Raw genomic sequence first — 11,770 nt, 5'->3', positions numbered from 1 at the left:
TGAAATTTGAATATATAACAGTGTTATGAAATAAAAGGATATTGGTGTAGTGGTTGATGTGTATCTTAAGGTATCCAAGTAGAGTAATGTTACCAGTGGTAAGGCAAATAGGGTATTAGGTTGTATTTATATAAATACTGAACACAAGTCTAAAGAGGTCATGGTTTCATTGTATAGGTCACTGATTAAGGCATAAAGTGGGATCTGATTAAGGTGTTTAGGATTGTTAATGGAATTTATATTGATGATGTATCACGTTTCTTCACACTTAATTATGAGAATCATGATACTAGGGAATATAAATATAAGTTTTGATAGGATAGGAGTCATCTTCAGCTAAAACAGATATATATTTCTGGAGAAATAGTCGGCCTTTGGATTCTGTGGAGGTAGAAAATGTGAGTGATTTTCAGTTAAACTTTGATAACTATGTGAGTGACAAAGATCGGTTTTGACGTAGTTTTATTTCTATATTTTATTTACCACATTCAATTAGTTTAGAGGATGGGACAGCCATGAAGGACCAATTGTTCCGTTGTTGTCACATAAATTATGTTATGTAATATACACATGTTAATTGAATTTCAAGTTCTGATCTAATATTTAAAACTCAAACTATGTATTAAAGTAAATTTGTTATTCACATAATTAAAATTCAATTAACAAAGAACAAAAACAGAGTCAATTAGTATAATTATTTATATACATTTTCAGATATAATTTTGGTCCTCATTTAAAAGCAATAAGTATTCATGTAATTATGTTTATCCATGGTTTTAGACCATGGATCTTTCTTTATTCAACATATAAATTCTGTAGTATATTATAATATGATTTTGACTTGGAACAGTCTTCTTTGATCAGAATTACTCTCTTTGTTACCTTCACCTCGCCCTGTTACAGCTAAATCAATACGTATTACAAGTTTAATAAGACGTTGATGTTCGTCTTGAGGTGTAATGTATCCCCAAAATTATAATTGTAATGACGGAAAAGCTAAACTATTAACTTATGTATTCATTGGATCAGAATTCTCTTCACAGTAAGAAAGTCACTGCAAGTCTCGTTAAAGTTCTAACCTCATAATATACCTCGTTAATTTAAAATTTAAAAAAAATTAAATTACACTTTTAACAGAATTAGTAAGCAAATTTCGATGTTATATGAAACTAAGGCAATATAATTTGGATAACTGATTAATTCTATAATTGTTACAGTATATTTCTGTTGTATTAAAGTATAATGTAGATACAGAATACTGTAAGATTGAAATGTACTGTTTTATTTCTAATCAGTAATACTTATCTAACTTATGGTTGTGAAATATCAATTTTGATAATTGAATTTCTACTTTTTACATAACACTAACTTAAGAATTCTCTCTAATTAGCTCTTGAAGTTAGAAAAGAAGGAGTATCTTATTAAGACTATGCATTGCTTCAAATAAAAAAGTATTATTGATATGAAGACTTTATTCAATGTTTTTTGTTCCTTCTCTTGGATAATCTTTTTCATATAAGAAAAACGTCTTTTGTTCGGGATAAAATTTTTGTTTTATTATTATTGTAAAGCAAGATGGTTCACATGAACAGATATTGGTACTTAGAGATTAAAGTTTAGGAGAAACGTATTGAAGATTAGTTTAATAACATTAAACTTTCACTGGATACAAAACAAACAAAAGATACAAAATAATGTTATTAAAAAGTAAAGAGAAACGAATACAAAATCAGTAAATATAAATAAATTGTGATTTAAATTCTTAAATAGAGTTACTTTAAATAAATTAATGAATATCGTCAGAGTTTTAATGAAAAGATAGAATTTGTTTAAAATTTAAATGTTACACAACGCATTATTTACGATGCAACCACCACGGGTAGTGAAACCCGGTTTATGAGGAAAGAAACGTGTCGAGAAACACCATTTCTTCTCAGAAAAGTCTGGATATGGTAACTGGAGTTTCAAAAACTTTCTCAGACGATTTTGAGTATATTAAGCCTCTCAGGAAATAAAATTATTACAAACGCCTCCTGTTCTCGACTGTGCTGATTCGTCTTTCTATTCTCAGTTCTAATAATTATTTTCTAATATTTAATGTGAATGTTCTTTTTCAATAGATATTCTTTCGGGCAAAAGTTCACGACAACTAGTAAACTGCCCATAGATTTCGCTGGCCATTTTATACCTTACGGCTTGCGATTTTTCTGCAGTGAAACTTTTGTTAGAAGTCTTTAACGGGATATAGAAATGACAATGCTGCTCAAGTTTATTGGAAGATAAAGTTCTCATCGTTTCGTTCTCTAGAAATGAAAGTATTTGGAAAAAACTGGAATTATTTTCAACCAAATTAGAAAAAGTCTTGCATATGAAACACATTGTATTGAAATCACTGAACTCGTGTTGTTGAAGGACATGAGGGAGGAAGTATGACAAATATAAACAACTGCTTTTATGAGATAAAATTAAATACTTAACATGTGGTATCTATTTGGAAACAGCACTTGTTATTTCTAAATGATTCTAAACAAAATTTATAGTTTTCATATAGCTATATGTTATTATTACAGAACAAATAGTTTATAAGTTTAAGAGTTTTGTGTGTAATTATTAAATATGTATTATCTCTTCATTATCCACTACGATTACATTAATTCTGAACCTTTATTCTGAAATATCTGTTCTAACATGTGTAATTCTTCCGTGGAAGTAGAATATACTTCATTCATCTTAAATCCAATAAAGTTAAAAGTAGAGCGGTCATCTGAAGTGATAATCCATATTGAAAGAGATCAATCAAGTTTCTGAAAACTTTCATTAAACAATCAGTGCTAAAATTAGACCAAGAACGATTGATTACTGGCCAGATTATCGTGCTCAACCAAACCACAAGCGGATTAACTGTAACGTCTTGCAGGAGAAGTGTGTAGGTTTTCTTGTTGAGAGGTTTTCTGTGGAAGAAGATAAGGAACGCGCAGACTTACAACATTCGTTACCAAGGCGCTCTCTAGCGACACAAATCTCAATAAAGGGAACGTCTTTCGAGACGGAACCTAGTACCATCAGTAGCATATCCAGCTTCCTTTTGAAAGAAAAATCTCAAAAGAAAAAGGCGCAGTGTAGAACATCCGTCACTTTGAGAACAGTTAACCGTTTGACAGTTTGGTAAGTGTTGCAGAATTCTTTTGGTTTCAGTTTGATAACTTAAATGCAATTATTTTGTTGGAGTCTTATGGCCCAATGTCATGTTGTTTCTAAACCATTAAACGTTTTTGGGTTATACTTAAAATAAAAGGACAGAGTATTTCAATGCTATCACACTTTGCAAAATTTTTAGCATAATTCTTATGGGGTGAAAAATCACTGCATATTATACCTCATTGTTTTAGAATACAAGAGATATGAAACGTTTGAAATTGTCTACCTCTAGCAATTGATTGCATGAATCCAAAATTCCAGTTTTATTTCAATATTGAGTCAGTAAACATTGTAAGATTTTCTTACATTCTTTGCAACTAGTTGGCTTCGCGAAACACATAATATGCTATGTTTGTCAATAATGGTAAACTTAACTTCGTGAGCTTTTATAACTTTTAGGGCTAATACATAAGCCAAATTAAATACTAATAGTCACATTACTGCTTCGTAGTCCAACTTTCAATATTCAGTTATTTTAATCTTCATTTCAAATAAAATAACTTTGTACGAATTTACAGAAACACTAAAAGGCTGTCTGACGACTTCTTCACTTTTGAAATACAGACCAGAGACAAGTCAACCTGTCAGTAGCACCCTACCACCCACTATCTGTTTATTCTAAGGTACACTCTGTTACTTCTGAGAAGTACTAATAGTTGACGTACATAAAAGATTTTGCGGTATCAGTTCGCGAGTAAGCATAACTTCTTAAATAAAACAAACTGTTAAAATACCAAGCACATTAATGACTTGGTCACTTCATGTGACTGAAAGGTAACTTTGAGGGTTGGTAATTTTAAACAGCTTCCGAAACCTATGTGGGCAGAGGGCACTAAACTCATTGTAGAGTTTTGTTCGTTTATTTGATGAATTTCGCGCAAAGCTACACGAGGGCTTTGTTTGTTTATTTGTTTCTTATATTAAACACAAAGCTGAACAATGAGCTATCTATGTTCTGCCCACCACGGATACCGAAATCCGGTTACTAGCGCTGTGAGTCCGCACATATACCGCTGTGCTACTGGAAGGCTACACAAGGGCTAGCTATGCTAACTGTCCCTAATTTAGCATTGTAATAATAGAGAAAAGACAGCTAGTCATGTTGAAACACCGCCAACTTTTGGCTAGTCTTTAACCGACGAAAAATGGGATTGACCGTCACTTACAACGCTCTCGCAGTTGAAAGGTTGACCATGTTTTGGTGTGATGGGAATTCCAACCAGGGACCAAGATATTACGAGTCGAGCGTCATAATAATCTGGTCATGCCAGGTACTAGGTTTCTGATTAATAAGAAAAATATCAAAACTTATTATATTTTTATTAATAAAACCTTTCTCCTATAACCACGTCTTAAGAGGAAGGGCAAAGTGGATTCATCGCACTTTCAATCAATTAATAAACTTGATGGATTTGGGATAATTATTCGACAGAGAATATTTAAATCAAATTTAAATGATATACACATGACAGAAATAACAAATAATATTTCTCTAATTTATAAAATTCTCCTTAAAAATAAATAACGGTCACATAAAAAAACCAGCAAGAAGACCAATCTTAACAATAACTACATATTTCACAACATAATTAATTAGAAAATAACATTTTGCAAAAATAGTCGAATTAATTGCAGATAATTTATCTTTATTGTTTTTCAGAAGAGTTAAAGACATAGTATGGTGAGACGAAAGCCCCCAATTGGGATTGTAATTCTATCATGCATTATAATTTGGCATTTGAACGGGTGTGACGTAGAATGTGATGAAACTGCTCTACGAGAGTCTTATCCAACTAAACTTCAGAAAGAAGACGAAACGTTGGTCAGATATAAAATTCCTGATTATCGATCAAATTACTACAAAAAACAACCTGATGACAGATCCAATTCAGCAGGAGATAAAAGAATTCCAAACCAACTGCGAGAATATGGTTATATTTCAAGTTTAGGACAAAGAAGACAAGTAAGAGTTCCAAAACTTGATGAAAATGAAGGAAAACAAATATCCCACGAATCCAATAAGAAGCCTGAGCAAAGATATTCAGAAAAGAGAATGTTGATTTACTATGGAAGGATTGGAAGACTTGGTTGTAGAAGTAAATTATTACCAAACGTAGGAACTTCCACGTGTGAAACAGGAAATTCTCAAAATCGTAGGAATACTGAGAAAAATAATGAAAGGAAAATTTTGGGAAGTCAAAGAATAATTAGCAGACGTAACTCTAAACACACAGCTATTAATGATTCTGAATTTTCTAATAGCAATCAATTATATAGAAAAAATATGGAAAACAAATCGAATTCCATAAGAAGTGTGCAAGAAACTAGAGCTTCAGGAAACCGACGTGCTGTTAATACAGTCGTAGAAAACCGAAGAACGCAACAGCAATATAATTCTGAAAGTGGAAATTTGGAAAATCGAAGAAAATTATCTGAAGACTTGTTTCTGGAGGCAGAAGAATAATGGACAGGATGAATTTTAATAGTGAACACTGGAAAGAAACGGAAATGAATGATTCTCAGACGCAAATATTGTATCAGGACACATCAAACGAAAACCACGACTTTCAAACTGAGACTTTCAAGAACCTTAGAAGAACCAAAACGTCTGACTCTGGCAGGCAGACATTGAATAGCATCAGATCAAATGATAGACGTGTTTCTCAAAGTAGAAGGTTGAACAGCCGGAGAACAAACAAAAAGGTGTTCTGGAGACACAAACAGGTGAACATCACAGAACATTTGAAAGACGAGAACATGAAACTACGACTGTAGAAAATATTAGAATAAAACGATGGATGAGTCTGAAATGAATAAGCTAGAATTCATTAGGTCAAATAAGAGACGTGTTTCTCAAACTATAACTTCAGAAGACCAAAGAAATAACAAACTAAGCATTTCTGAAAGACACACTGAAGAACACCACAGAACACTCGACAGACGCGGATCTGAAGCTACGAATATAAGAAACATGAAAACAAACAAGATGCATGACTCAGAAGGTGAAACATCGGAAATCACTCGTACAAGTTACAGACGTATTTCTCATAGCAGAACTATGGAATATCGAAGAACAAATGAGAGGCGTATTATGCAGAGACAAACAGCAGAACGGCGTAGGACACTCGAGAGACGTGAGACTGAAACAAGAACTTTACGAAACATGAGAGCAAACAACATTCATGGTTCTGAAAGGCTAACATTAGAATTCAGTAGGTTAAATGAAAGACGTGTTTTCCAAATTAGATCTTCGGCAGACGAAAGAAAACGCGACCTAAATGTTCCTGAAAGAGAAATTAAGGGACATCACAGAACATTCCTAAGATGCGAATTTCAAACTAGAAGTTCCGAAAACTTAAGAACAAATAGGATCTACGATTCTGTAGGGCAAATAACGGAATTAAGCCCGTCAAATGACAGACGTGCTTCTCGAAGTAGAACCATGGAAAACCGAAGAAGCAGCGAGAGACTTATTGTGGACAGACAAGCAGGGGAATACCTCAAAACACTTGAAGAACGCGATTATCAAAAGGATAGTTTAGAAGCTTTGAAAAGAAATAAGATTCGCGTTACTGAAAGACATAATTTCGACGCCAGTAGGTTAAATGATAGGCGTGTTTTACAGATTAGAACTTCGAAAATTCAAAGAAGAAACGTTCTTGGGGTTTCAGAAAGAGAAACGGGGGAACGTCGACAACCACTTGAAAGATTCGAGACTGAGACTAGGACTGTGGGATCTATAAGAAGAAATAAAAGGAATGGTTCAGAAAAGCAAGTATTAGGTTACAGTAGGACAAATGAGAGACGTGTTTCTCAAGTTAGAGGTGGGGAAAACCAAAGAATCAAAAGATGCATGATTCACTACAACATGCAAATGAACTACAAACTAGAATCAAAATACGAAACACTCAAACTAGGTCTTTAGAAATCCACAGAATAAATGAAGGGCATAACTCAGTTCTGAAAACTTTTAAATACGTCATTTCAAACATAAGACGAAATTTACATCGTAGGTTTCTTCTGAATAAACAAAAGTAATTCTAAGGGATAACTCCAAGACAAGAGATCTAAAAATGTAAAAAATACGAACAGTGAAACGTCAAAAAATCGACGAAGTGATAGAAGTAACTCACAATATAGAACGTTACAACCGTTTACAAGAACAAGTGGGAGATATTCTGAAACTATTTCTCTAAACGAAGGAGGCTATTACAAATTACTTAGATATGAAAGGCTCAACGCAGAAACAACCGAATATGAAATCATGGTTTTGGAGCAACATCAACTTTCACAAAGACGATATTTGAAACAACAGAGAAGAGAGCTAAAGCGCAGTTCTCAAAACAAACCAGAAGTGAGACAAAGATCTCTGAAATATTATAAGATCAGGTCTCTTAAAATCACAAGAAAGACAGACAGAGGAATGTATGAAACCAAGACTTTGAAAAATATAAGAGCTACAGAAAGATGGGATTCGGAACAAAAGAGAACAAATTATAGACACCATGTTGATACCAGCTCTCTGGAAATTACGTCACTATCAGATATTCTTCACTCAGAAAGCACAGTTGTGAAAAGTTACATATTGTACAAATCAAGTAGAATTAACATTCGACGTCTTGAAAATCGAGGGAAAAGTGCAAGGACAACAAGAGTTTTGGAGCTTGGAGAAATAACACAAACGCGATGGAGAAACTTGAAAAATCGAGTTAGTGGTAAAAGAGATAATCCCGTATCTATGATTCGGGAAAGCCGGAGAACAAACCGGAAGTATGGCTCTCAAGTTAGAGCTGTAGAAATAAGAAAACTAAAATATAGTAAGGGCTTTGGAAGACTTCGTGTCGAAAAATATGATAACATTCAAAGATATTGTTCGGAAATTAGAGCTTTGGAAAGTCGGAGATCAAGAAACATGTGTTATCCTGAAATGATAGTTAATGTAAATCGGAGAACGTTTGAGACAAACGAACCTCGGGAGATAATTGTAAAAAACAGTAGGATTGTTAACAGTAGAAACTTTGAGAAGAAAAGTTGTAAATTATCATGACCTCACGAGATACACTTTAGAGAATCAAAGAACCACAAAAGAGTTTGAGTTTTGAATCAGGAGAAAACTGCATATAACCTCAGACTTCCAGCTGACAAAATTAATAAAGATATTTTATTACATAAGGAACTTGGTCATTCTGCAAAGGTAGGCATAGAATTTAATTGTACCATAAATGTTCGTGAATCTATTAGTAAGCTATTACTTTGACTTCTTCAATTAAATCTGATGCCATGCACAGCCTATTTAATATTTCATACACGGCAGCCTTTATTTTATCAAAAATGTATTTATTTGTAACTGTGAGCATTACAAGATTAACCGATGTCTCCATTTAATTTGTAATTGTAAAGCCTTTGTTATAAAGAAAAAGCGTATTTATTTGTAACTGTCGTATTTACAAATTTAGCTTATTTTTGTTAACTCTTAAATTCAGTAAGTTGGTTTTACTGTGAATATTTAAACATTTTTATACTTAGTAATGTATTCACTAGTAAACAGTAAATAATGTTCATGTTTTGAAGTTGTTTTTAACGATTATACATTCTACCTATGAAACCTAATAAAGTAAAGAAGAGATGGTTGAAACTGAAGTAACTTACCACAAGTTACTATGTTGTGAAGACCATTCCATTTTTCTCATGTCCCGATTGTTTTTTGTTATTTTTTTGAAATTTCAGTTGTTGGTTTTGGGCAGTGAAAAACGTAACAACGAAGTTCTATCAGCTGTTCATTCTGATCAAGATGAGGGACGAATTTTCTCAGAGTAAGGAAATTTTCTCTGTCTTTAATGTGTGTGTGTGTGTGTTGTTCTTAAAGCAAAGCCACATCGAGCTATCTGCTGAGCCCACTAAGGGGAATCGAGCACCTAATTTGAGCGTTCTAAATCCGTAGACTTACCGCTGTATAAGCGGAGGGTTCTTCAATTTGATAGGTTTTAAAGTAAAAATTCAGTATAAGCGAAACGCATTTACCCAGTCAAAATCACGACCAAACTGGTTTTGTCCACCGTTGGTATGGTGATAAGTTTATGAATTTATAACACTAACATCTTGGGTTCGATTTCCCGCGGTAGACACAGAAGATAGCTGAAAGTGATTTTGTTTTAAACAAACAAAGGAATAACAGTTTTGTTACATTTATCAATAGGATGAAACATCGAACCTGGACCTTGCTCGGTATCCCTGTAGTAACGACCACAGTGCTCTTTGTTGCCAGCGTTGGATTACAGCCAAATATGAAGTCATTCGAATTATAATATACCGAAATACAATTTGACTTATCTTATTTATTTGTCTGAAACAGTCTATTCGTTTTAAAACGCAATAGTGTTAACTTATCTTGTTTACACATTTTACAGCTTGAAACATAGATTTCTTGTTTACATGTTTTGCACTAGAATCATAGATTGTCTGTATTGAACGCTTAAAGTACGAATTGAAAATAAAACTAGTAACAGATTTATGTCATTGAAAATATTTAAAAATATTTATGGAATTTTGATTTCGCCTGTCCTTAAGTCTCCATTAGTATGTAACAAGTACTTAATTTGTCATTCATTTAGATAAAATAAATATTAACAACTTTCAATTGGTTTACATACCACTGTTTTTGTATTTGTAAAATATTGTAATAAACTGATAACGAAGCATAACTCTTCTTTCGTTTCTTGCTTGAAATACAGAATAAAGCGAAATAATTAACATTGATCCTGTGAACTTGAACAGTTTTCCAGTTGTTATTCACATGAGGCATTAAACAACTTATTCTGCTAGAAGTAAAATAGTTAACTTTTCTGTTTTAATCTCTTTTTTTCACTGCTAGATATTCTAGATACACAACAATATAGACACTAAAACTTGAAGAATATCACTATATTTTAATATTTACTGAATACTGTGAACAATAAAAATGTCTCATGTCTAAATATACAACAAAGTTAATGCTTTGTAAATTTAATTATATATTTAAATGTTACAGTAGCTTTAATTACAAAGTATAAGATTAACCGTGATGTGTCAAAAGAACATCGTGCTCAATCACAATGGAGAAGGAAAGTTTTAGAGTTGATGTCTTCTTACAGTAGTTACATTTTTCGATTGAATTTATACCAATAAACGAAATGTACAAATGGTGAGACATTTCACTTTCCGCAGTGATTCCAACTTAAGATTGCATATATATATATATATGAATATTTTAATTTTATATCAAGTATGTAATAATTCTCTCAAAAGTTAAGTAGGAAAACAGACGATTGAAACACAAAGTGTACTCTTACAAAATTAATACAGAAACACTAAGTCGTATTTATGTTGTATCATTGGAATATTAGTATAGTTGTTTCACATCTAAGAAGATATTTGGATGTTGTTACTGTTTCTATGAATTTTTCTGTAAACATTATTTATCAACATCGAACAAGTTTTCGAAATTTTAATATTCTTTATAAATAACACAAATGATCATTCTTAAATATAAAATAATTTATTTTTCATTTGGTTTTAAGCACGCGAGAAATAGTCTCATACGATGTGGAACCACTAAAACCTATCTATTTATTTAAAGCCTGTGGTTAGCTATTATCAGTATCTTCCAAAGCTGTAACAGCTTCTCACAATCAACTATACTGACTGTACTAATATACACACTGATAGTAGATAGGATATATATCAAGATATGTCGTGCACTACATGTTCTCAAATTTCCCAGCTATATGAGTTCTCTGGTAGTACATCCTACACAGTCCTTTGGTCTAATATGCAAGGAGTTTATAAGTAACAAGCAAAATTTGGTGTTTGAGTTTACAGTCCTTGAAGTACAATTTTTTATACTTACTATCCACATGAAACGTACCCTTATTTTGAACGTGTGGATAGACTAGTTCTAACATTAAAACACCTTTGAAATGATGTCCGAAGCACTGTAATCTGTAATTACTGATCTTTTTGTTGTATGATACTTGAGGACTTTCGGAGTGATGAATATATTTAGAATTATTTGTCAACAAATTCATTGCATATCGAAAAGTTTATAAAACTATTGACTTCATAATGAACGACAAAATAATTGTTTATAAACCTGTAATTATGATCAATACATATCTGTAATAACTTGTTGCAAGTTTCTTAGGAGCAAAACTACCACCAATCTTGTCTGTTGCGAACAATAAACTACATTAGTGTTCACAATTAGTAGTAACTTTTATGACATTTTAATGGAATCTTTCTAATCTTAAAGGCTAAATAATACAGGAAATAATCATATGACGTTATGAAAACGTTGTAAGAAGCACGAATATGTTAAAATGAAGAAAACAGCATCGGCTCTTTCGCCAAGTTATTAGCGTTGTAAATGATGTTAATTTCAATTTTACTTGAATATAAACTATCTCTTCTGCGCATGTTTATGTCGTTTACAGCACGTAATTGATTCCTAAGCTGTAACCTTATGATGAGGGAAACACTTAAATATAAGTGTTATATTACTGTATGTACATCGATATCACTTTTTCATTAAGATGGT

General features: G+C 32.4%; 1 protein-coding gene across 1 annotated transcript; it reads left to right on the top strand.

Moving 5' to 3' along the window:
• The first annotated feature begins 3,059 nt into the window (after positions 1-3,059).
• LOC143251287 (uncharacterized) lies at positions 3,060-5,662 on the top strand. The gene is made up of 2 exons (XM_076502726.1): positions 3,060-3,165; positions 4,859-5,662. Exon 2 carries the CDS (start codon positions 4,877-4,879, stop codon positions 5,660-5,662), a length of 786 nt encoding a protein of 261 aa, XP_076358841.1. The 5' UTR covers positions 3,060-3,165; positions 4,859-4,876.
• Positions 5,663-11,770: the final 6,108 nt, after the last annotated feature.

Source organism: Tachypleus tridentatus, chromosome 5 (genome assembly GCF_004210375.1).
Source record: "Tachypleus tridentatus isolate NWPU-2018 chromosome 5, ASM421037v1, whole genome shotgun sequence".
Taxonomy (NCBI): Eukaryota; Metazoa; Arthropoda; class Merostomata; order Xiphosura; family Limulidae; genus Tachypleus; species Tachypleus tridentatus.
The sequence above is the reverse complement of the archived record's forward strand: the minus strand, read 5'-3'. Positions and strand labels throughout refer to the sequence as shown.

Coding starts and splice junctions, on each gene's coding strand:
- LOC143251287 (XM_076502726.1), top strand. CDS start 4,877: ATGGTGAGACGAAAGCCCCCAATTGGGATTGTAATTCTATCATGCATT.